Below are 20,296 nucleotides of genomic sequence, written 5' to 3'. Positions count from 1 at the left end.
TTTCAATCTTCTAAAGTACTGTAATTCAGCTGGCTATTCGGCAATGCTCTCCCCACAGCTGCCGTCTCCTCAACAGTCGAGCATCCGCACAGAGCACATTTATCTGGGCTTTCTCCTCGGTAGGAGGATGGAATCATGATATTGAATGCCGTATGTGGCCCCGCAGCCAGCTTCTGACATCTGGAGACTGGCGGCAAAGTTGCACGTTTCAATTGGGCGAGTTTTCTCGAGCATCGTGATGTGCTTGAAGGGGAATCGTGATATTAGCACCACCTTTGATAATGACTAAGACGAGCCACCCAGAGAGAGAGCCGCCACCAGCAGAACCGAGTAGTAATTAGATAAATTGAAATGCTAATGTGAGCGAATGTTCACGATATCGCCACACGATATTACCTGCCGTACTACATTTCTATCTTTGTATGTATATGCTCCTGGGTTGGGCAGTAGTGCTTAGCATCAAGCCCAGCTCATCTTGAAGGGGGCTTGTTTTTTATTCTGCTGCCTGGACGCACACAGGTGGCTTCGGTTCCCAGCGAGCGTGACGCTAGCTCGACTACCCACTCTAAAAGTTTGAAGGATGCCTGAAAGCTCCAGGAGAGAACTGGACCCCAGTGCAGATTCACTCCTGAGCAGCAAGTCTGGGAACTTCATCGAGCACCCGGATTGGTGAGAGCAATGGCGAATCGTATACCAAGGCCTCTGAGCTGGAGAACAGAGGGTGGAACGGCAGCTGGAGACGAAGACAGAGACTCGCAAAACACACGGATCACCGAGGGGCCAAGCCTTCGGGCTTGACTGCAGCTATTCCTCACCCACGGCTTTGACGGAAAGCAAGCGTCATGCACAACACTGCGACAGGATCTAGGTAAGATACCCAAGCGGCAGATGGGTGTATGTTGTATACCTTGGGTAGCATACCTCTAGGTAGGTAGGCTGTAATAGGAGGTAGTAATTAAGGTAGGGCACCAAGCCAGAGGTCGTCATGCAGAAGGCTTGCCTCCACATGTCCTCGTACTACCTGCTGCTAGCAAAATCTGTAGCTCACTCGCCGTGGCCATTTCGGATGTGTTCCGTGGAGCATTCCTACCGATCGAAGATAGTTCGCCTCCACAGTAATTCGAGGGCCGCGGTAAGAGCGAGGTCAGGAGACTTACATACTGTACAGGCGATCCCCTACGCACTCGTGCGCATACATCGTGGGGTGAGAACAGGTAAGGTGTAGGTAGTATAGACACAAGTATATATAGCATCCCCCCTTCTCCCACCTTTGAGCTCTCGCAAACAAACACTCCCTCCCCAAGCTCAGAAAACATGGCTGCTGCGGTGAAATCGTCCACGCTCATGCTGCGGCTTGCGGCTCGCCGAAGCTTTGCATCCACACCCGCCAGACGCCTGCCACTGGCCACGGCAAGGAAGTTCCATAGTGTGCCGCCGCCGCGACAGGACAAGCCCGGCAGCCACTCTCGAACAGACGCCCAAGTCGAGTTTGAGTATCCTCCAGAGCATGAGCTTCCCAGCAGCAAGCCCGTCCCTGGGGCCGGCGGCCAGTATGTCAAGCCTACGCTCCCCGGCTTCTCCCTCGATGGAAACGTCGGTGTCGTCACTGGAGGCGCGAGAGGGCTGGGGCTGGTGATTGGCCAGGGATTGGTCTTCTCTGGCGCTGACCTGGCCCTGGTCGACATGAATAGTGAGATTCTGCGTGCCAATTCCGGGTTGCTCGTGCTCCAGGTCAGATAGCTAACGCAACGACAGAGGAGGAGGCCGAGAAGCAGACGAAACTGCTTGTGGATGCCTTTCTCAAAGAGAACCCCAACGCAAGACGGTGAGTGGAAGCGTAATGGCGAGTTTGGGCAGCGACCGCTTCGCTCTGCGTGTACATACAGACAGCTGATTCCGGTCTAGCATTCCCAAAGTGACGGCGCATTACGCCGACGTCTCAGATGCCGATTCAGTCGAGGCGTGTATCGCTGAGATCATCCAGCAACATGGCAAGATTGACAACTTAGTCACCTCGGCTGGCTTCACTGAAAATTTCGAAGCCATCAACTATCCCATTGACCGCCTTCGGAAGCTCTGGGGAGTCAATGTGGACGGCACGTATCTCTTCGCTACATCGGTTGCTCGTCACCTCATGGAGAGGAAGAGCCCCGGTAGCATGGTCATGATTGGCAGCATGTCGGGGTCCATTGTCAACGTTCCCCAGCCTCAAGCGTGAGTGCAATGCTCGACACCGTTGCTTCAAAATGAAAGGCAAGGGTGAATGGGCGAAGAGCCAGAAAGCTAACGGGTTGGACTGCACCAGGCCTTATAACGCCTCCAAGGCTGGAGTTCGCCATCTCGCAGCTTCGCTCGCCGTTGAGTGGGCACATGCTGGTATCCGAGTCAACTGTCTCTCGCCGGGATACATGCTGACTGCTTTGTGAGTTCGCCCGACCTGCGTTGTCTTTGAAAGCCGTGACTTCGGCCAGCTGACTCCAGTCTTCAACTAGAACCGAGAAAATCCTGGACGAGAAGCCTGACTTGAAGCAGAAATGGGTGTCCCTTATCCCTCAAGGCAAGATGGGCTTGCCTCAGGATCTCATGGGCCCAGTGGCTTTCCTGCTGTCTGATGCCAGCCGCTATGTAACCGGTGCCGATCTTCGCGTTGATGGCGGTTATACCCTCACATAAACAGAGGGCTGTAATTGTTAGTTAGAGCTCAGCGTTGAGCGTGTACATAGTCTAAGTTCCTCTAATCAAGAAGAATGTTCTGATCATATCATTTTTTTCAATGTTTTTTTCTACGTTGGTTTGTACATATTAAGACACGATATCAGACTTGGCACAACCCCTAGTGCACTTCCGTCCAAGTAACCCTTTATCGGCATCGGTCCAATGGATGATCTATAAACAAGAATTGTCATCATCTATTGACCAGGCGAGACCAGCTTCCCATGAGCCCGTGAATCATGCTCCCACCCACCAGCCAGAGCTGGACCCCCTGAGGCTTTGGCATATCTCTCCATCCTAGCTTCCAGCTCAGGTCTGAAATGGCGGATGAGACCCTGAATAGGCCAGGCAAAGGCTTCACCAAGAGCTGGGGGAAAAATGTCAGAATATCCAAACACGTACGGTTCAGCGGGAAATCGAGCTACACTTACCACAGATAGTGTGACCCTCAACCTGCTTCGTTAGCTCCTGGAGCATGTCGATTTCCCTCTCTCGTCCCTGGCCCTTTTCGAACCTGCTCATGATCTGTTCCGTCCACTTGCTGCCTTCGCGGCATGGTGTGCACTGGCCGCAGCTCTCATGCCGGTAGAAGTGGCTCAAGCGGCTAATGGCACGAACAACATCTGCACTCTTGTCCATGACAATGACAGCCGCTGTTCCTAGACCCGACTGGCTATCTTTCAAGGCATCAAAATCCATCAGCTGGTCATCACAGACACTCTTGGGCAGAATGGGGGTCGAAGAGCCGCCAGGAATAACAGCGAGGAGGTTATCCCAGCCACCTCGAACTCCACCGCAGTGTTTCTCGATCAACTCGCGGAGAGGAATCGACATCTCTTCTTCAACGGTGCAAGGGTTGTTCACGTGGCCCGATATGCAGAACAGCTTCGTGCCTTGGTTACGCTCGCGGCCAAACCCAGCGAACCAGCTTCCTCCACGGCGACAGATGGTTGGTGCAACAGCAACGGTTTCCACATTAGCCACAGTCGAGGGGCATCCAAAGACACCGACCGCGGCAGGGAAGGGCGGCTTGAGTCGTGGCTTTCCGGGCTTTCCTTCGATAGACTCGATCAGGGAGGTCTCTTCTCCGCAGACGTAGGCACCAGCACCGCGATGAATGTAGACGTCGAAGTCGTATCCAGAGCCACAGGCGTTCTTGCCGATGAGACCCTCCTTGTAAGCTTCGTTGATCGCATTCTGGAGAATGGCGGCTTCATGGTAAAATTCGCCACGGATATAGATGTAGGCAGCGGTAGCGTTCATCGCCCGACCAGCGACAAGACATCCCTCGACGAGTTTGTGGGGGTCCTTCCGCATGATTTCCCTGTCCTTGCAGGTGCCCGGCTCGCCCTCGTCGGCATTGACCACCAGGTACCGCGGTTTCGTGTCTTTTTCCCAGCCCTTGAAGTTCATGAAGGACTGTTTGTTTGCGGGTTAGAGACTCGTCAAGGCCTAACTTGAGGTCGAAGATCGTGACATACCCACTTGAGACCGGAAGGAAAGCCCGCGCCGCCTCGCCCGCGCAAACCAGAGGCCTTAATTTCGCTGATGATCCATTCGTCGCCCTTCAGAAGAATCTCCTTTGTCTTATGCCAATCGCCCATCTTCCTGGCGCTTTGTAGGTTGGCAGGGTATCGCCCATAAAGGTTCTGGAAAATCCGGTCCTGGTCCCTCAGCCCACCATAGGTTCGGGCGGCGCCTCCATCCTGAACAGTAGCCAAGCCTCTCGTAGCGCCTCGCGAGAGGCTCATGGCCTTCTTCGAAGCCGTTCTGGCAGACAGCATGGTGATTGTTGCGATTGACCGCAGGATCGGAGGGTCGGAGGGTCGCAGAGCGAAATGCTGGAAGGAAGATTGGTGGCAAGACTCTGAATTGGGGATTTGATAATGGAGCTGTTTGATTGGCTAGCGAGGTTGCCTCGATTTCCAGCTTGAGACATTTACAGAAAATGCAGGCCCGACTGTGATTACTAAGGAAGGGAGGTCCGGGTTTGTCAAATGTAAATGACATAATATTAAAAACATTATATATTAATTTAAAATATATATATTAAAATATTAATNAAATTTTTAATTAAAATTCTTAAAATTTATAATTGAATATTTTTATATTATTATTTAATTATTTTATCTAGGTGGTAATATCTATTAATGGTTAGCGTCCTCACTCCTTAGGAGCCTTTGAAAAGGTACATACTACCTAAAGCCAACAGTGGAGCTTCTCACCCCGGATGCGACTAGCAGTGACCTTGCGGCTTCATCGTACGGAGCGCTGTCGATAATACCTGCACGCGTCACAGCTTGCACACAATGTTGGAACCGAACGGCTTGTTCGAGTTGTTGGCCTGATCCATGAATCTCATGAGCGGTTCTTGTTCTGGATGCCAAGATGGACCTTACAAGCGCGACGGGTGCCAGCGCAGCCGCCAACAGGGCGGAGCGGTTCGAAGACGAGAAACGTCGGATTATCGACAGCTGTTTCAACAAAAAGGATACCGATGGCTTGCGTGAGACTCGATCACGAAGATGTTTCTGTTGGAGCGCCCCTCCACTGACCCTGCCTCACAGTTCACGAGACTTACATCACCCATATTCGCATCACGGAATTCTCCTCACATTCGTCGATGCCGCCACCTCCTGAAGCCCGGGGGCTCAACACGGAGAAGCCCAGGATCATTGTCGTAGCGGTACGCAAATCCGGAAGGGTCCGAGTTCACAAAGCCAAAGAAAACAGCAGCGGGACCTTCTCAATCGGCAAGACTTGGAACCTCGACGACCTCTCCCACATAGAATCCTATACAGGGCCCAAGGTAAGCCCAAATCTGCGAGAATGGGCTGGCGAGACTGGCTTTCTCGTCACGCTGGGAAAGCCATACTTCTGGCAAGCTCAAACCGAAAAGGAGAAGAAGTTCTTCATTGCGAGCTTGGTGAAGATATTCGGCAAATACACAGGAGGCAAATTACCCGAGCTGTCAGGGTTCGACCAGAGGGAACTGGATCAAATCCTAGGAGCGGGCAAACGGCCAACTGGAACTCCGCCTCGGCAGCAAATGATTGACTCAACAACAAGCCAACAAGCTATCACGACATCCTCAGCCGCACCCAAACCCGGTCTTGGAGAGGGGCCGCGATATCCCAGGCCATCTCCTCTTGTCCGACCTTCGCCGAACGAAACCATGTCTCCTTCTGGTAGTTTTGACTCCACCGCATCCAGAGAGCGATCTGTGCCTCGGTGGACGACCCAAAACAACAAGAGTCAAGACTCGATTGCCAACTCTTCCGCGACTAAAGGTGATGACACGTCGAGCCTGCCTCCGCGCTCGCGCAGTGGCATGAGTGGGCCAAGTGGTCTCAGTGGGTTGAGCGAAGCTCGAGATGCTCCCGACTCGGCCACTGACTCTGTACCTCCTCTAGCTCGCCCTCTGCAAGAGGACAAAGTGCCTCCTGCACGGAGGCGGCCGCCCATGGATCCTTCAAGGCCGCAAGATAGGGATCTAGTTCCTGCCCCTTTGATGAGTTCGACAGCTAAGAGGGAGCCGGTGATGCCACCGCCGAGGAGTATTGACCGAGTTGCCTCTCCCGCAATCCCATCTGTGCTACAGCCAGGAATAGCCTTTGCTAGTCGAACGAGCCTCGATGAAAAACAGCCACCTGTAGCGGAGCCATTGGACGACATGGATGAGAAACCAGGGAACATCATTACTAACAATGATTCCAAAGATCTGCCTTCTACCTCAATGGGGTCTACAAGCTCGCCCGCTCAACTAGGAACGAATGATGGCGCTACCCGTGAAAAGTCAGTCAACGAACCTGAAGAAGAGACTCGTCCTGGTTTAGGCCCTATGATCAAGTCGAAGATCTCCAAAGGAGATGTTGCCGGTGCCTTCTGGAAGGCTGCATCTGCTGCAAATGCTTTCCGTCCACGACCTGGAGGGGCCGGAGAACGCCTACGCCAAAACCAAGCCAAGGCGAATGAAGGCCCTGACGGCATCACGAGCGTTGTTCCCGCACCGCCCAGACCAGCATCTCGCGATACTAGCCTCGCGGCTCTTGAGACCCCCAAACCAGTCACTGGTGATTCGGCAATACCAGAGGTCAAAATACTGGTATCTGAGTCGAATAACTCCGGAGGCTCACAATCTCTGGTCAAGGAGGCCAATGAGGCCGACAAGGACACGGCTATTCCGAAGGAAACCTCTCGTCGACCCGCCGTTGTTGGGCAAGATGCTAGGTATCTCCAGAGGCTGGGTATTGACCCAATTATACTTGATGATCGAAGTGAGGAATTCGGCAAATGGCTGGACTTCTTTGGTTGGGTTCCTGGTGATCAAATGCATTGCTTGAATATGGACGACATAGGCAATGATCTAGAGCGAGAGTTAAACACAGTCCAGGCGGGAGGGTGGTTAGCACGCTTTCGGGAAGAAGATGAGAGGGTGAATACTATCAAAAGAGGAATCGACCTTGCCATGGGTGAATGCGAAGAGTTGGATAATTTGCTCACGCTCTACTCGGTGGAGCTCTCGGTAAGCGTCTTGTTCACTCTGTTCTTCTCTCTTTGTTTTACCCCCGTCTGCATCCTCTCTGGCGCCCCTGTACGAATTTCATGGCTGATTTTCCAAGACCCTCTCAGACGACATTGCCTACATTGAAGCTCAGGGCCAGGGCCTTCAGGTACAGACGGCCAATCAGAAACTGCTGAGAAAAGAGTTGGAATCGTTGCTGGAAACATGCGCAATCACCTCCGACGACCTTCAGGCACTTCAACAAGCACCTCTGGACAGCTACAGTGGCTTGGAAGAGGTGGAGCTCGCCCTTGTTACTCTATTCAGGGCCATGATGAAAATTGACCCCTCGCTCGGGGGCGATGACACTGGAAAGACTCTGGACGCCGCCTTGGACGCTGATCATACGTTGGGCCTAAACAGCAACTATGGCAAGATGAGGATTGTACAAGAAAAGCGAGAAATGTATCTGCATGAAAGCAGGTACTTCATGAAACGACTACTGGACTTCATGACGGGCCAATTCGGAGAAGCTTACGTCGAAACAAAGCGAGCACTGGACGGCGCTCTCTCCAAAAAAGTTGATCCTGCACATCACAGCATTGGGAGGGATCTTCTGTGGAAGTACAGCCCCTTGATGCTCTACGCGAGAGATGTCGACCTGGAAAATTGGAACCATCTTTTGCAGATTTACCAAGACAAGAGCTCCCCCGTGTATAAGCATGAATTTCAGCATGTGATTTCCGTTTGGCGAAAGAACGCCAGGAAATTAACAGGAGATGAAGCAGAAGTGATCTTCTCGTCTCAGTCTGAGAAACAACAGGAAGGCGTGGCAACAGCTGCCAGAAAGCTCACTGTCAAACGCAGCCAGACATTGGCTAAGGCTTTGCGCTCGCCATTGGCAGACGGGGGCACCAGAACGCACGTTGAGAAGAGCAGCGTGGATTCTCGAAGCTTGCCATACGAGGTCTTTTCTGGGGTCCTGGAGGACCTCTTGCCTTTGGTTGAGATGGAACAAAACTTCATCATCGACTTCTTCCACGCTACCACGTTGGAGCAATCGGACTTTCCGGAGGCGGTCGCAGCATGCCCACCTCGAGACCGCCGAGGAGGCGACCTGAAGCGGCATAGGCTCATGGAGCCCGACCGAGAACTTGCTCGTCGCGTCACGCGGTCTATGGAGGCTATCTTTGCATTCCTCGAGGCAGAGCTGCGGAGGTTGATGGAATGGGCCATTGCGCAAGATCCACTGTAAGTGAAGCTGCTGTGAACGCAACGCCGAGCAATGCTAATCAGGAGTTTAGCCAAGGAGTTGGAGTGCTCGCCACGCTCGAGAGGAAGCTGTCTGAAATGGGGCAATCCAACCAAGATTTCCTCAACGCTCTTCTCCAGAAACTGCATGCGTCGTTGGAAGGACAGTTCAGGAAGTTTGTTGACGAACAAATACGAGCCATCGAGGAGACAAAGGTCAAGATCAAGAAGCGGAAGGGCGTTATATCGTTCATACGCATATTCCCTGCGTTCATGGCGGCCGTGGAGAACATGGTCGCTGGCTTGGACCAGAACCTGGTATTGCGGCGCACGGTCAATCGGGAGTATGATCGCATCCTCAAGACCATGTTCGAGTCACTCATGGTGATTGCGCGCGAGCATCCTGCTGTCGGAGTCGCCAGTGGAACAGCTGATCCAGAGGACAAGGAGGCGCTGAATTTCCACATCTTGTTGATCGAAAACATGAATCACTTCCTGGAGGAGACCGATACTCGCGGCTTGGAAGTTATAGAGAGCTGGAAAGCGCAGGCAAACACTGAATACCATGAGCACATGGCACTGTATCTGAATACGGTGATGCGGCGACCGCTCGGCAGGCTCCTGGAGCAGATTGAGAATATCGAGGCCCAGCTTCAGACGGGCAAGTCGGCAATGGCAATTGCGCGACAGCCTTCAAACAACAAGGCTGCCTTCAATAAGGTGCTGGGCTCGTATGACGCGAAGGAGGTACGGAAGGGGATCGAGACTCTACGGAAACGCGTCGAAAAGCATTTCGGGGATGCAGATGACCCAACCCTTAGTCGGGGCTTGGTCGTCCGGGTGCTCAAGGAGTGTGAGGAATTCTACACCAGCGTTGAAAGCAGGATAGGTAGGATCATAACAGACGTCTATGGTGGAGAGGTGATTTTTGAATGGCCCAGGGCAGAGGTCAAGGCTGCTTTCAGGTAATTCTCTATACATATAATAATACATTTAGTTTTGTATATTGAGTCTTGTCCATGTGAGCCATCATGGTGTCAGCAGGCAGCTTTTCACGCGAGGTACCAGTCAAGCCCCGAGCAAGAGCCGACGATTCCGCTTGATAACCAAGTTCAGGCCCTTTTCAAGTTTCTCAGTCTCTTTCTTGGCAGCCGTCAGAGCTGCTTCGGCATCTTCAACGCTCATCAGGGGCATGTTCCCAATCGAACTGGCTGCCGCTCCTTTGCCAATCTCATCAAGTGACATCCCTGGAGCGGCAAAGTCTTGTATGGCCCGAGCACTTTCTGGTGAGCTGTAAATGCCGACACCAGCGGCAGCATCAGGACCGTAGAAGTAGGGCGCCAGAGAGTTGAGGCTCGCTGAGTCACGGGTAGAAGATGCCCCCTTTGGGAATCCCATACTTGTAGCCCCGAGACTCAGCCTCGGCAACACATACTGGTTGATGTAGCTTAGGGCATCCTCCCTTTGGAGCTTGCCAATCGGATCCTGTGTTTGAGGCTGCATGGTAGAAGGGAAGATGTTCGGCCGTCCATTGGGGACAGCTCGACCCTTGATGAGTGAGAAAGCGCCGCTGCTCGGCTGGTGTCTCGGTGCCACGAATGCAGCAGGATTCTCCGCCGTCGCAGCAATGGCGGTTTGCAGGGCCAGGAAGGTGTCCTCTTCTTCTGGTGTGAGCCCGCGAATGCAATCCCCATGGGGTGTAATGAGCATGCGGCTGCCGTCGGTATGGAACTGTTTGCGCACAGGCCTTCCGGCACGCAGCGCCGCAAGATCAGCGTCTTGCATTTCACCACATCTGCAAGAGCTTTCCTTGCATTCTTCTCGTTTGCCTGATGGGTTCAGCGGGTTGTGCTCTGGCCGGGATGAGTTGCTGGAGACGGGCTTCAGCAGCTGCAACTTTTCTGGCGCAGCAGTGCAGAGCGAATCCTTGATATCGGCAAAGACAGACGCGGGGCTCGACTGTGGTCTTTCAGGAGACTTGTCCGCTGGATCGGTTGCCTTGGGCAATGGAAAGGTGGACGATGACGAGACGGGTGCCTGCTTTGCTTCTTTCGTCGAGCTCTTTCGAGCATCCGGCTTTGCATCAGGCGAACTCGCCGTACCATCCGTCTTCAAGGGCCCATCATGATCAACAGCCTCCTGTTTCCCTTCGCCTTTGGAAAGAGTTGCCGCTTCTGCCTTTGGTGTTTCAGAGGGAGCGGCTGCTGCAGACGAGACATTGGCCTCTTTCGGGGGCTTTTCCTTCTTCTGCTTCTTCTTCCGTCCAATGACGGGGGCATGCTCTGCAGTGTCTGTCTTGGATGCTTCAGCTATGATCTTGGTCTCCTGCTTCAAGACATCTTTGCGCTGCTTGCGCTGCTGGCTCTTGGTAGTCCCTCGTATTGGAGCAGTGCCGACTCTGCTCAAGGGAGGGGATCCAGCGCGAGATATGGAGACCGAAAACGATGTAACGGAGGCTGTGTCGCTAATCATCTCGCTGGCTGGAGTGCCAGGCCGCTGTGATTGGACCAGCTTTCCCGCCGCAGGACTGGATACTGGAGCAGGCGATGGTGAAGCAGAGCGAGTCTCCGCCTTGATTGATGAAGGAACCACTCTCAAAGTCTTCGGTATGGCTCGCGAAGCTGTTGACACGCCACTGCCAACCGTCGGAGTAGGCAGGGGTGGAAACCTAGCATTTTCTGCCAATTCAACTGATTTGGCGATACCGTCCACCGGCGGAGAAACGAGAGTGGTTCCAGCAGGGAGGGCTGCTGCCTGTTCCATAGATTTGATGTCACTGTCCTTTGTAGAGGGAGGTTGAGGCACCTTGGCGATAAGTCCTGCATCCTCGTCCTGGGCCTCGGGGGTTCTGTCCTCTTGTCTCCTGGCTAATGGAATGCTTTTCAATGCAACGGTTTTAGAAGCACCTAAGCTGATGCCGGCGCCCATGGTGTCGTTTGTCCTCGGCGCGCCTAAAGCAGGGAAGTCTTTTTCCTGAAGAATACCGCCTTTTGCCGAGGTGCGGGGAGGTGCTGAGGAGTCCTTTGCTGTGGAAGCCGTCGCGCGGATATCTACCTCTTTGTCGATAGGATTCGATTTCGTAGACCCCTGGAGGGATGATCCTAGATTATAAGGAGGGCTGGGGGATGAGATATAAGGCGTGGCTGGCATCGCATTCGCGCGTTGTGGTTGAGCCTGAATCGGTGCGTCTTGATTCGAACGATCAGGCGTATCGATGCTACCTCGGTAAGAAGCCAAACGACGATAGTCCACCTCGGTGAGAGGGGTTGACGCCTGGGCTGGTAAGGGATCATCTGAGACAAGCGCATCGACGGATAGTTGGGCTTCATCCGGCAACTGAAGATCATGGTCTAAAGAACACATCAGCAATGTGCAATCAATAAAAGCTTAACACAAGGGCAATGACGGGGTGGCGTGCTACGGGATGGGGAGTTTTCATAACACCATGCAAAGAGAGCCATCCTACGACCTCCATCATCGTCTTCCACGGGGAATAACGAGGGGAAGGAAGAGGAAACACAAGGATATGACAGGTATGGTGATATATTGCGATCCAGGAAGCCTCCAGGCAAGGAGACTCCATGCAATCTGTTAATATACAGGAAGACTTGTGTGGAAGACGATGATGGTTTGTCTTACTGGATACTCGGCTTGCGTCAAACCAGGAACCTGGTCCGCAGTTGAGGAAAAGGAAAAGAGAAAACGACGGGATTGGAGATGAGGGCTACCCTCGACGGCTCGAGTCCCAAGGGGGGAGATATTAGAGGCGCCGGAACCAAGGTACGCCACGCGAATCCATAAAACCCTCCCCAGCTTCAAATGCATGTCCCCTCGAGCGCCCCTCCCGTATAGCATAAAAATGTGAAATGGATATCAAAATCTCATGTAACGCCCCATGGTCATGCTACCACCGGGCGTAACTGGAATTATACATCATGTTCGGGACATACCCACCTTGGCTCTGGCCGCTAAAAACTCCCTGATTGACTCCGGTGTTGCTTTGCGTTTGGTGCTGCATCCTCGCCTGCAGTATACTCGGGTCCGCAAGATCCACTAGACCACTCCCCCCCGAGGAGGAAGTGTTAGCATGTCTATGCTTCTTCCCCTTCTTCTTCTGCTTCGAGCCAAAGTCTTGGAATGCTCCGGGGTGGTTACCGTAGAGCGATGCCAAAAGGCCAGAAGTAGGAGCTGGGGTAGAGGTTGAGGGTGGTGGATACTGATTAGAAAAAGAAGAGATCATGTACTCACGCTTTCCACCATCATGAGGCTGGTTGCCACTGCCTCGGCTCCTGCTAATTAAACTCTGCAACAAATCGCCAGATGAGTCCTTCGTGGCAGTGCCAAATCCGGAACCACCAAATCCCTGACCAAAAAGGTTTGGTGGCGTATTGGTAGACTTGAGTCCCGGCGGTGGCGCCGGCATGGAGCTGCCAAAAAAGTGCCCGTTGCCTGAGGACTGTAACGAACCGGGAATCATGGATGATTGCTGACCCATTATTCTTGGATTCGTAGCAAACTTGAGATTGGTCGATGTGGGCGGACTGTCAGCCATGAAGCTGAAGCGAGATGACTGACGATTGTGGCCTTGATTCTGAAACGCGGCCTGGCCAGAGAGGCTTGAAGGAACCTGCTCGCTGAACCCAGACTGAGGGCGTAGTGACATCAGGTGCTGGGGCGTGATCCCCCGACCAATCTGGCTTGTCCCTGGATTGAAATTCGAACCATTGAGAGCAGGACCAAAGAGAGTGTCGGCATTGCTTCTTTGAATCGGAGGGAACGAGTTGATATGCCGGTGCTCGAATGCTTGTCCATCGCCGATGACTTCGCGTTCTTCGGGTTCGCCGCCAAGCGCAAGGCTGCCGCCCGTCTCTGCTTCACCTTCTGGCTGGGCCGGTCCTTCAGTCGCATTCTTCTGGTCCCCGTTGATTCGTGCGTCGTCGTCTTCGCGCATTTCCTTTCGCTTCTTCCCACCTCGGATGTCGAATAGGGGAGGCCCAAGTTCGTTGACTTGCGGGGCAACCAAGTTGGACAACGTGCAGTTCTGCAATGCCCGCAGAATGTTCGCCAGGGGGCTCTTTGACGGTTGGGGCTGCGGTGCTTCAACGGAGTCTTGGTTGGACATTTTGTCTTCTTCCACTTGCTGAGCAGGAGTTGGGGATGCTGCAGCCCCCACAGCTTCCTGAGCAACTTCGGTCGTGGTAGGCAAAGAAGCTGAGATAGCGGGGCTAGAAGGAGCGCCACTCGTGGCATGGCTGCCTCTCCGGCTGCGTTGAGGATTTCGTGCCCAATTGGCCGACGAAGGCAGAGCAGAGCCATCAGGTCCGTAGTCTGAGCCCTCTTTGCTTGAAGTACGCACCATTGATTGCGAAATGGGCGTCAGAGTCGGCTGCGAGGCTTGTTGTCGGGGGGTTGTTCGATAAGAGGTGCTGTTTCCTCCGGGCAAAGGCCTTTGTGTATGGATGCTGTTCATGGATGACAGGTCTTGACGAGTATAGCTATCTTCTTCATCGCCCTGCTCGTGCAAGAACATGCAGCCCGGGTTGTTGCATTTCTCGTTCTTGAGCCATGCAGAGCAATACTTTGTGGTCCCATACTGAGCCTTGAGTATCCTGTCTCCATTCTGTGATCCATGGACAGCTTGGATGCACCTCGTTGCCTCTTCGGGCTTTTCAAAAGTGACATAGATGCCCAGCGAATGGTGCTGGCCATCCGAGCTTTTCCGATTACTAATCGAAATCTTCTGAATCACTCCGTACTGCCCGAAGAATTCAGGCTTCCTCAACGTCTTGAGAAGTTCATCCTCGCGGACTGTGGGCGCTAGACCTGTAATGTAGACGAGATTCTTCTGCACAACTCTGACTCCAATAAGGTTTTTGCGATTCTCCTTCTCGGCTTCGCGTTTCTGAACTTCTTTTTGACGTTGTTCCTGAGCTCGTTTTCGCTGGTTTTTCTGGATATTCGCACGGAACTCGGCAACCCTGACCAAGTTAGCCCATGAGAACAGAGTAGCATGAGATAGAACCTACTCTTCTTGTGTCACGACCTTCCACTGAATGGTCTTCTCGTCGTAGGGCCGTCGACATGCCGGACACAGACCGTTCATATTATTCTTGATGTTGTTGAAGCAGAACTGACAGACCTATAAATCGTGTCAGAAAGGGCGAAGTTATGAGCCACAGTGGATATTTACCTGGTAGCCACACGGGCAAGGTCGAAAGTTCCGGTCGGACAAGTCGAACTCTTCGATGCAAAGAGGGCTGTGACAACGTGAGAGAGTGGCTTTTTTAAATTTCTGCATATCGCCATGTGCATCGGAGCGTCTGGATATACATACCAGACATCTTCATCTTCCTCGATGAAGGAATCTTGAGGCGCCATGTTTGCGATGAAGAAGCGTGTATGTCGGCAATATGAGAATTCGATCGTGTTCGGCCAACTGGGTGGATAGTAGTTGAGGATGTTTGTTCAAAGCTTGGTGTGGGACAAGTCAAACCACTTGGGTACGAATCCAAGGAGACTGCATGCACGTGATCCGCGGCCCACTATGTCATGCCTTCTGAAGTGACGATTTCTTCGGCAAATCGTCGGGGAATTGCCCGGAAAACCCGTGGAATCTGAGCTACTAACTTGCTTCATTGAACAATTCAACCAACCCCCCCACCAATTCACATCAATCCTCGCGGCCATTGCACCCCAATAGGCAATTCGCTATGGCAAGCAGGCTTTCATGGAGAGCGACTACGGGCTCAGCTCTTGAGCCTGTGAGGGCCTTGACGCGAGCTCGCGCCGGACAGATCACCCGAGCAATATCGGTCTCGTCTCCTCGGATGGTTGCGGTTCCTCAGGACTCCCAGAACATGCGAACAGCCCCCAGGGAGCCCATTGGAACTCTCAAAGCGCCGGTCATCAATCCAACAGCCAAGTATCAAAGCAAGGCGGACAATCTTCATCGATACGGAACCTGGTTGATGGGGTGTCTCCCAAAATACGTCCAGCAATTCTCCGTGTGGAAGGATGAACTCACCATCTACATCTCTCCAGCTGGGGTTATACCGGTCTTTTCGTTCCTCAAGTGTTTGTATGCCACTTCCCACTGCTTTGCCACAACCTAACCAGCGGGTTTCTTAGACAACACTGCTGCAGAGTTCACCCAAGTCAGCAGCGTCACCGCATGCGACTACCCAACGCGCAGTAATCGATTCGAGGTTGTTTACAACCTGCTCTCCGTGCGATACAACTCTCGGATCCGAGTCAAGACTTACGCCGACGAATCATCGCCTGTGCCAAGCATCACCAGCCTGTTCAGCGGTGCTAACTGGTATGAACGGGAAGTTTACGACTTATACGGCGTCTTCTTCACTGGTCACCCCGATCTAAGGCGCATCATGACGGACTATGGATTTGAGGGTCATCCTCTGCGGAAAGATTTCCCCCTCACGGGCTACACCGAAATTCGCTACGACGAGGAAAAGAAACGAATCGTCACCGAGCCTTTGGAACTTACCCAGGCTTTCCGAAATTTCGAGGGTGGATCCAGTGCCTGGGAACAAGTCGGAACAGGCGAAGATCGCAAACCCGAAACTTTCAAACTACCTACTCCCAAACCGGAAGAAAAGAAGTAGATATATTACCTGGACAGCACTGTTACATCAGGCACGCATACTTGTCAGATGTTACAACTCAATTAATTGTTGTTTTTTCGACTGTACCTACTGTGTGATGTCACAATATGGGGTCAACCTTCTATTCAGCCCGTCGATGTGAGTAAAACGCCGGCCTGGAGCTGATGGGAAGGGCCCTGCGCGACGACGGACTTCTTGCCGTGAAATCAAACGTCGAAGCCACACCTGTTTAATCGCTATGCAACAGGACGGAGGCTTGAAATAAGAAGACACGGTGCATTTGGGCCATGATGTGGCTCCCCAAGGTACGAAGGGCGCTGCGTTTATGAAAATGGAATGTACGGAAGAGTAGCTACTGTGCTGATCAGTCGACGTCTCGTGGCTCAACAAGAATATCATTATCAGTACACTCGAAAGTCACACTACCCCCAGTCATGGTTCCCGCTCCCACCGAATATGACCAGAGTATCTACATCTCAGCCTAGATTGACACCAATGGACTCCTACTTAGGAGGAACAAGGATCGAGAGACGCCCAAACGCTCAAACGCCACTTCAAACTGGATTTCCTTCCGTGTTCTTCAATCTCTCCACCCTTACAAGAAATTGGGGGAAATAAAAAATATGTAGATGAGAACGTGGATAGGGGAGGCGGAGAGAGAGTATGTATATGTGTAGGAGAGAAGTGAGAGATTGAGAACGACTTACATAGCTTCGCATCGCGCTACTGGACGGCACAGTAGGTAAGTTGAGGTGGTCATGCGAATCTGTGAAAGAGAGGTAGTGATGGATGAGCCAATCAAGTATCACCATACGCCATCCTGGCTACTATGTCGATCCGATACATCATGATGATACCGATAATAATCTTTCACCTCCTGGGCATGGCCGCCCGCATCGTCAGTGCCATAACCACCATGGCCATCGTGTAAGTGGTCATCTTCATAAATCTGAGCGTCATCCACATATTCCACCGGCTGGTTGGAATTGGAATCTGCATATTGTACTGTCGTCTACTCGATGTTTAGTATGCCTCCAACTTGTGGGGGAGGGGCGACTTACACGATGATAATCAAAGTCGTACTGCTCAAGACTCTGTTGCTGGTCGTCTTCGTCTCCCTCGTCTCGCGCCTCACGCTGAGCCAAGTATTCTTGCTCTTCCCGTTTTCGGCGTGCCTCCTCCTCCAGTCGCTTCTGCTGGGGCGACACGGGAACATTCATCTGCGGATGCATCGCCTGAACAATTGCCAAATAGCTGTACATGAAGTTGCTGAGAAGGACCTGACTGTGGAGAGAGCGGCGAGGGTTTGCGAGTTTGATGTGTGCCATTCGATAGATGGCGCGTTCTTCGAGGAGCGGAAAACGGCTCCAGTTGTAGTCGACATCTGGCTGCAGAGGCTTGTAAGGGATGGTGTCTTCTGGAACGTGCAACAGTTGCTGGTGTTTTTTGTTCTTCTCTTTCTCTTCCCGTTTCTTGCCGCCAAAGATGGAGGAGAACAGGCTTCCGTCCTTTTCCTTTTTCGAATCGCTTTTTCGATGACTGTCCTTCTTCCTTTCGTCGTAAAGTTTATTGTCGAGGCTTTCCCGGTCAAGGACTAAGCTTTCACGCCCCTTGGTAGCAGTTTTCTCAAGCGAGGTTTGAATGACGTCCAACCGCACGTTGTCCTGAGCCTTTTCAGACGCTGCTTTATGCCTAGACTTCTTGCTTTCGTCCTTCTTCTTGTCCCTATCGTCCGCCACGCCCTTGAGCCATTTCCATGCGCTGCCAGACCTGCTCGAGTTATGAGAATCCTCGTCCTTTTCTTTCCTGGCCTTCTTTTCACCTCGTTTTTCATCTCGCGTTTGCGCCGGAGGAGTGATGGCGGCATCCGTGCGATGGGCATTTCCATTCAGTGTGTTGAGTGGAACTGCACCGGTTTGTGTTGCGGCGGGAACAGACAACTTCCCAGAGCTGCTGTCTTCGGGCTTGTTATTGCCTGGAAGGGAGCGGTAGTTCGAGCGGCCGGTTGATTCGTTGCCAAGGTCATCTGCCGCAGATTCTAACCCAGGCTCCTCCGCCGTGGCAACAGTCTGAGAGGAACGTTGTACAAATCTGTCTGCATAATGGTTATCCTGGGAGGCGCCTAGATTATCCGAGGTGAGAATATCTTCGGGGGAAGCATAGGGCTTGGCGGAAGATCCTCGAATGGAGAATTGAGATGAGTGTGAAGCTGAAGAAGGGTCGGGGGCTGTTGACGCTGCAGATGGTTCCTGCGGATTCTTATCATGTCTTCGATCCGGCCGAGTAGGCCGTGAGAAATTCTCCGACGTAGGTTCTGACTGCACTTTGATCAGGGGATACCCCCGAGGGGGTTCTCCAGCAGCCGCAGCAGGAGAGTCTATGCTATCGCCGCTTTGGTGGCGTTGCGCCATTCGCTTCGAAAACGACGCTTTGTCGCCAGATCGCAGGCTCCCTCCTTTGCGGTACGTCGTCCGAGTTGATCTCCGTAATCCGCTACTAGGTGCAACAGCAAGGATAGGTATGTCATCCATCCCAGATTCCAAGCCGCCTGAATAGCTATGGGACTCTTGAGCAAGTCTCTGAACTGCTTTCGAGGGGTCTTTTACTAGCTCGTCTAGACTCAGTTCTCGATCTTGCTGATCATTCTTGAAGCCTTGTCTCTCTGATTTGTCCATCATGCCATTGGCGAATCCTTCGGGAGCTCGCTCGTCCGAGCTGTCAATTTGGCGGGAAAGTAGCGACTTTTTCCTTCTCAGTGAAGAGGAGGTCATTGGACCCTGCTCGTCACCATATTTCTCATCCGATACGGAAAGGAACGAATCCCCGGATCTCCTCCGGATGGACTGGAGCCGGCTTGCGAGGAAGGTCTTGAATTCAGTAGGAGCCAGCTCTGGATGTACCCTGGCGGGTACCCAGAGCAACCTGGAGGGATCGTTTTCATCATCGCCTCCTCGCGGCGCTACAGCCGGCATAGCTGCTAGTGACATTGGAGGTATATCTGGGTCAATACTGTTGCCAACATCCATGGATAAACGCCTCAACGCCTGCAAGTTGCTCAACTCCTGAGCGATATCATTCGGGTTATCTATATTGGTCAAGGGGAATTGCTGCCCGGACGTTTGCGCATGAGCTCCTCGCAGCGACAGGGTGGGAGATGTTATGGGCCTCGAGTCCTCCTCCAGCTGGTTGTTCCATTGGTTGTGTCCGGTGGAGAGACTCGTCGGAGAAGATTTCGAGCCGCCATTGCCATTAGGGGGTTTTGGCCGCGTCTGTTGGTCTGGTGATGACTGAGAGAAGACATTGGACGCTTTCGTGAACTGTGGCGGCTTTTCGTTGTGTTGCCGGTGTGGTTGACTGACTTGGTCTTCGTACGCAGGATCGGTGACGAAACTCAGCCGACGACTCGTCTCAGAGTTCAAGTCTTCGTCTTCGTCGTATAAATTGCCGATTGCCTCCGTTACGTGATGGCTGGGATCTGAAATCGAAAGCTGGCTCGAGTGGCCACGTCGTGTAGAAAGGGTGCCGGCAACGTCGCCATGGAGTCGGGATGATGTCTATTTACCGGTTTCATTAGCCTTGGATACAGTGTCTAGGTCGCTGCCACGACTATGCACGATTCGATCCTAACCGCCATGGCACCTCGACGTGCTCTATTCTACATGTTGCCTTCAACTCCGAAGCGTCTTCTACGTTCCGGCATCAAAACACACTGGAGAACATACCATCATCGAGTGTGGCGTGAGGGCTGTAGGGAGACAGGACCCCGGGCAAAAGCCGGTGCAGCTATGCTCCCTGATTCAAACAGAAATTCCCAAGGTTGGACTTGGAGTTGGTCACAGCAGCGAGATGCGCAAGTGATAGGTTGGATTCAACCCAGCAACAGACGGTGGGCTATGATTAAACACCTCCTGAGCGGGATGTCGTCACGAGGTCTACCGCCACATCAGGGCGCTGGATAGAGGATATCCAGCCAGAGATGGAGATTGTACAGGTATAGCGGGCGAAGCGAGGCCGTTATTCATTAAGCATGAACGTGAGTATCTTGAAACGTTGACCCTCGTTAGTTGAAACATCACACATATCTGATACCTACTTAGATAGACTACTAGGTAGTAGTATTTACCTACTGGGTAGTAGGCGAGCTATACTTGTAGTACACGCGCAATTTATTTTATTATATAATAACTCTAGTTTTATTATTAAATTA

General features: G+C 52.6%; 6 protein-coding genes across 6 annotated transcripts; 3 read left to right on the top strand and 3 right to left on the bottom strand.

Annotated features, from left to right (window-relative positions):
- Positions 1 to 1,314: 1,314 nt before the first annotated feature.
- Positions 1,315 to 2,673, top strand: CCMA1212_010101 (D-arabinitol 2-dehydrogenase [ribulose-forming]; the record flags this gene model as incomplete). The annotated part of the gene is made up of 5 exons (XM_073707156.1): positions 1,315 to 1,690; positions 1,756 to 1,825; positions 1,906 to 2,214; positions 2,306 to 2,422; positions 2,493 to 2,673. 5 exons carry the CDS (start codon positions 1,315 to 1,317, stop codon positions 2,671 to 2,673), a joined length of 1,053 nt encoding a protein of 350 aa, XP_073554284.1.
- A 236-nt stretch (positions 2,674 to 2,909) lies between these two features.
- CCMA1212_010100 (uncharacterized protein) lies at positions 2,910 to 4,496 on the bottom strand (the record flags this gene model as incomplete). Its single annotated transcript, XM_073707155.1, has 3 exons — positions 2,910 to 3,079; positions 3,144 to 4,131; positions 4,194 to 4,496. The coding sequence occupies 3 exons, from the start codon at positions 4,494 to 4,496 to the stop codon at positions 2,910 to 2,912; spliced, it is 1,461 nt and encodes a 486-aa protein (XP_073554283.1).
- Positions 4,497 to 5,100: 604 nt separating this feature from the next.
- CCMA1212_010099 (Exocyst complex component 1) lies at positions 5,101 to 9,436 on the top strand (the record flags this gene model as incomplete). Its single annotated transcript, XM_073707154.1, has 4 exons — positions 5,101 to 5,218; positions 5,280 to 7,237; positions 7,335 to 8,467; positions 8,521 to 9,436. The coding sequence occupies 4 exons, from the start codon at positions 5,101 to 5,103 to the stop codon at positions 9,434 to 9,436; spliced, it is 4,125 nt and encodes a 1,374-aa protein (XP_073554325.1).
- A 99-nt stretch (positions 9,437 to 9,535) lies between these two features.
- Positions 9,536 to 14,845, bottom strand: CCMA1212_010098 (General negative regulator of transcription subunit 4; the record flags this gene model as incomplete). Its single annotated transcript, XM_073707153.1, has 5 exons — positions 9,536 to 11,817; positions 12,422 to 14,445; positions 14,494 to 14,606; positions 14,658 to 14,724; positions 14,802 to 14,845. 5 exons carry the CDS (start codon positions 14,843 to 14,845, stop codon positions 9,536 to 9,538), a joined length of 4,530 nt encoding a protein of 1,509 aa, XP_073554324.1.
- Positions 14,846 to 15,167: 322 nt separating this feature from the next.
- Positions 15,168 to 16,089, top strand: CCMA1212_010097 (uncharacterized protein; the record flags this gene model as incomplete). The annotated part of the gene is made up of 2 exons (XM_073707152.1): positions 15,168 to 15,541; positions 15,596 to 16,089. The coding sequence occupies exons 1-2, from the start codon at positions 15,178 to 15,180 to the stop codon at positions 16,087 to 16,089; spliced, it is 858 nt and encodes a 285-aa protein (XP_073554321.1). The 5' UTR covers positions 15,168 to 15,177.
- Positions 16,090 to 16,894: 805 nt separating this feature from the next.
- CCMA1212_010096 (Protein zds1) lies at positions 16,895 to 19,643 on the bottom strand (the record flags this gene model as incomplete). Its single annotated transcript, XM_073707151.1, has 2 exons — positions 16,895 to 17,101; positions 17,151 to 19,643. Coding segments are annotated over 2 exons (2,700 nt in total), but the record flags the coding sequence as incomplete, so codon positions are not given.
- Between the last annotated feature and the right edge of the window lie 653 nt (positions 19,644 to 20,296).

Source organism: Trichoderma ghanense (genome assembly GCF_004382785.1).
Source record: "Trichoderma ghanense strain CCMA-1212 chromosome Unknown scaffold_22, whole genome shotgun sequence".
Classification (NCBI taxonomy): Eukaryota; Fungi; Ascomycota; class Sordariomycetes; order Hypocreales; family Hypocreaceae; genus Trichoderma; species Trichoderma ghanense.
The sequence above is the reverse complement of the archived record's forward strand: the minus strand, read 5'-3'. Positions and strand labels throughout refer to the sequence as shown.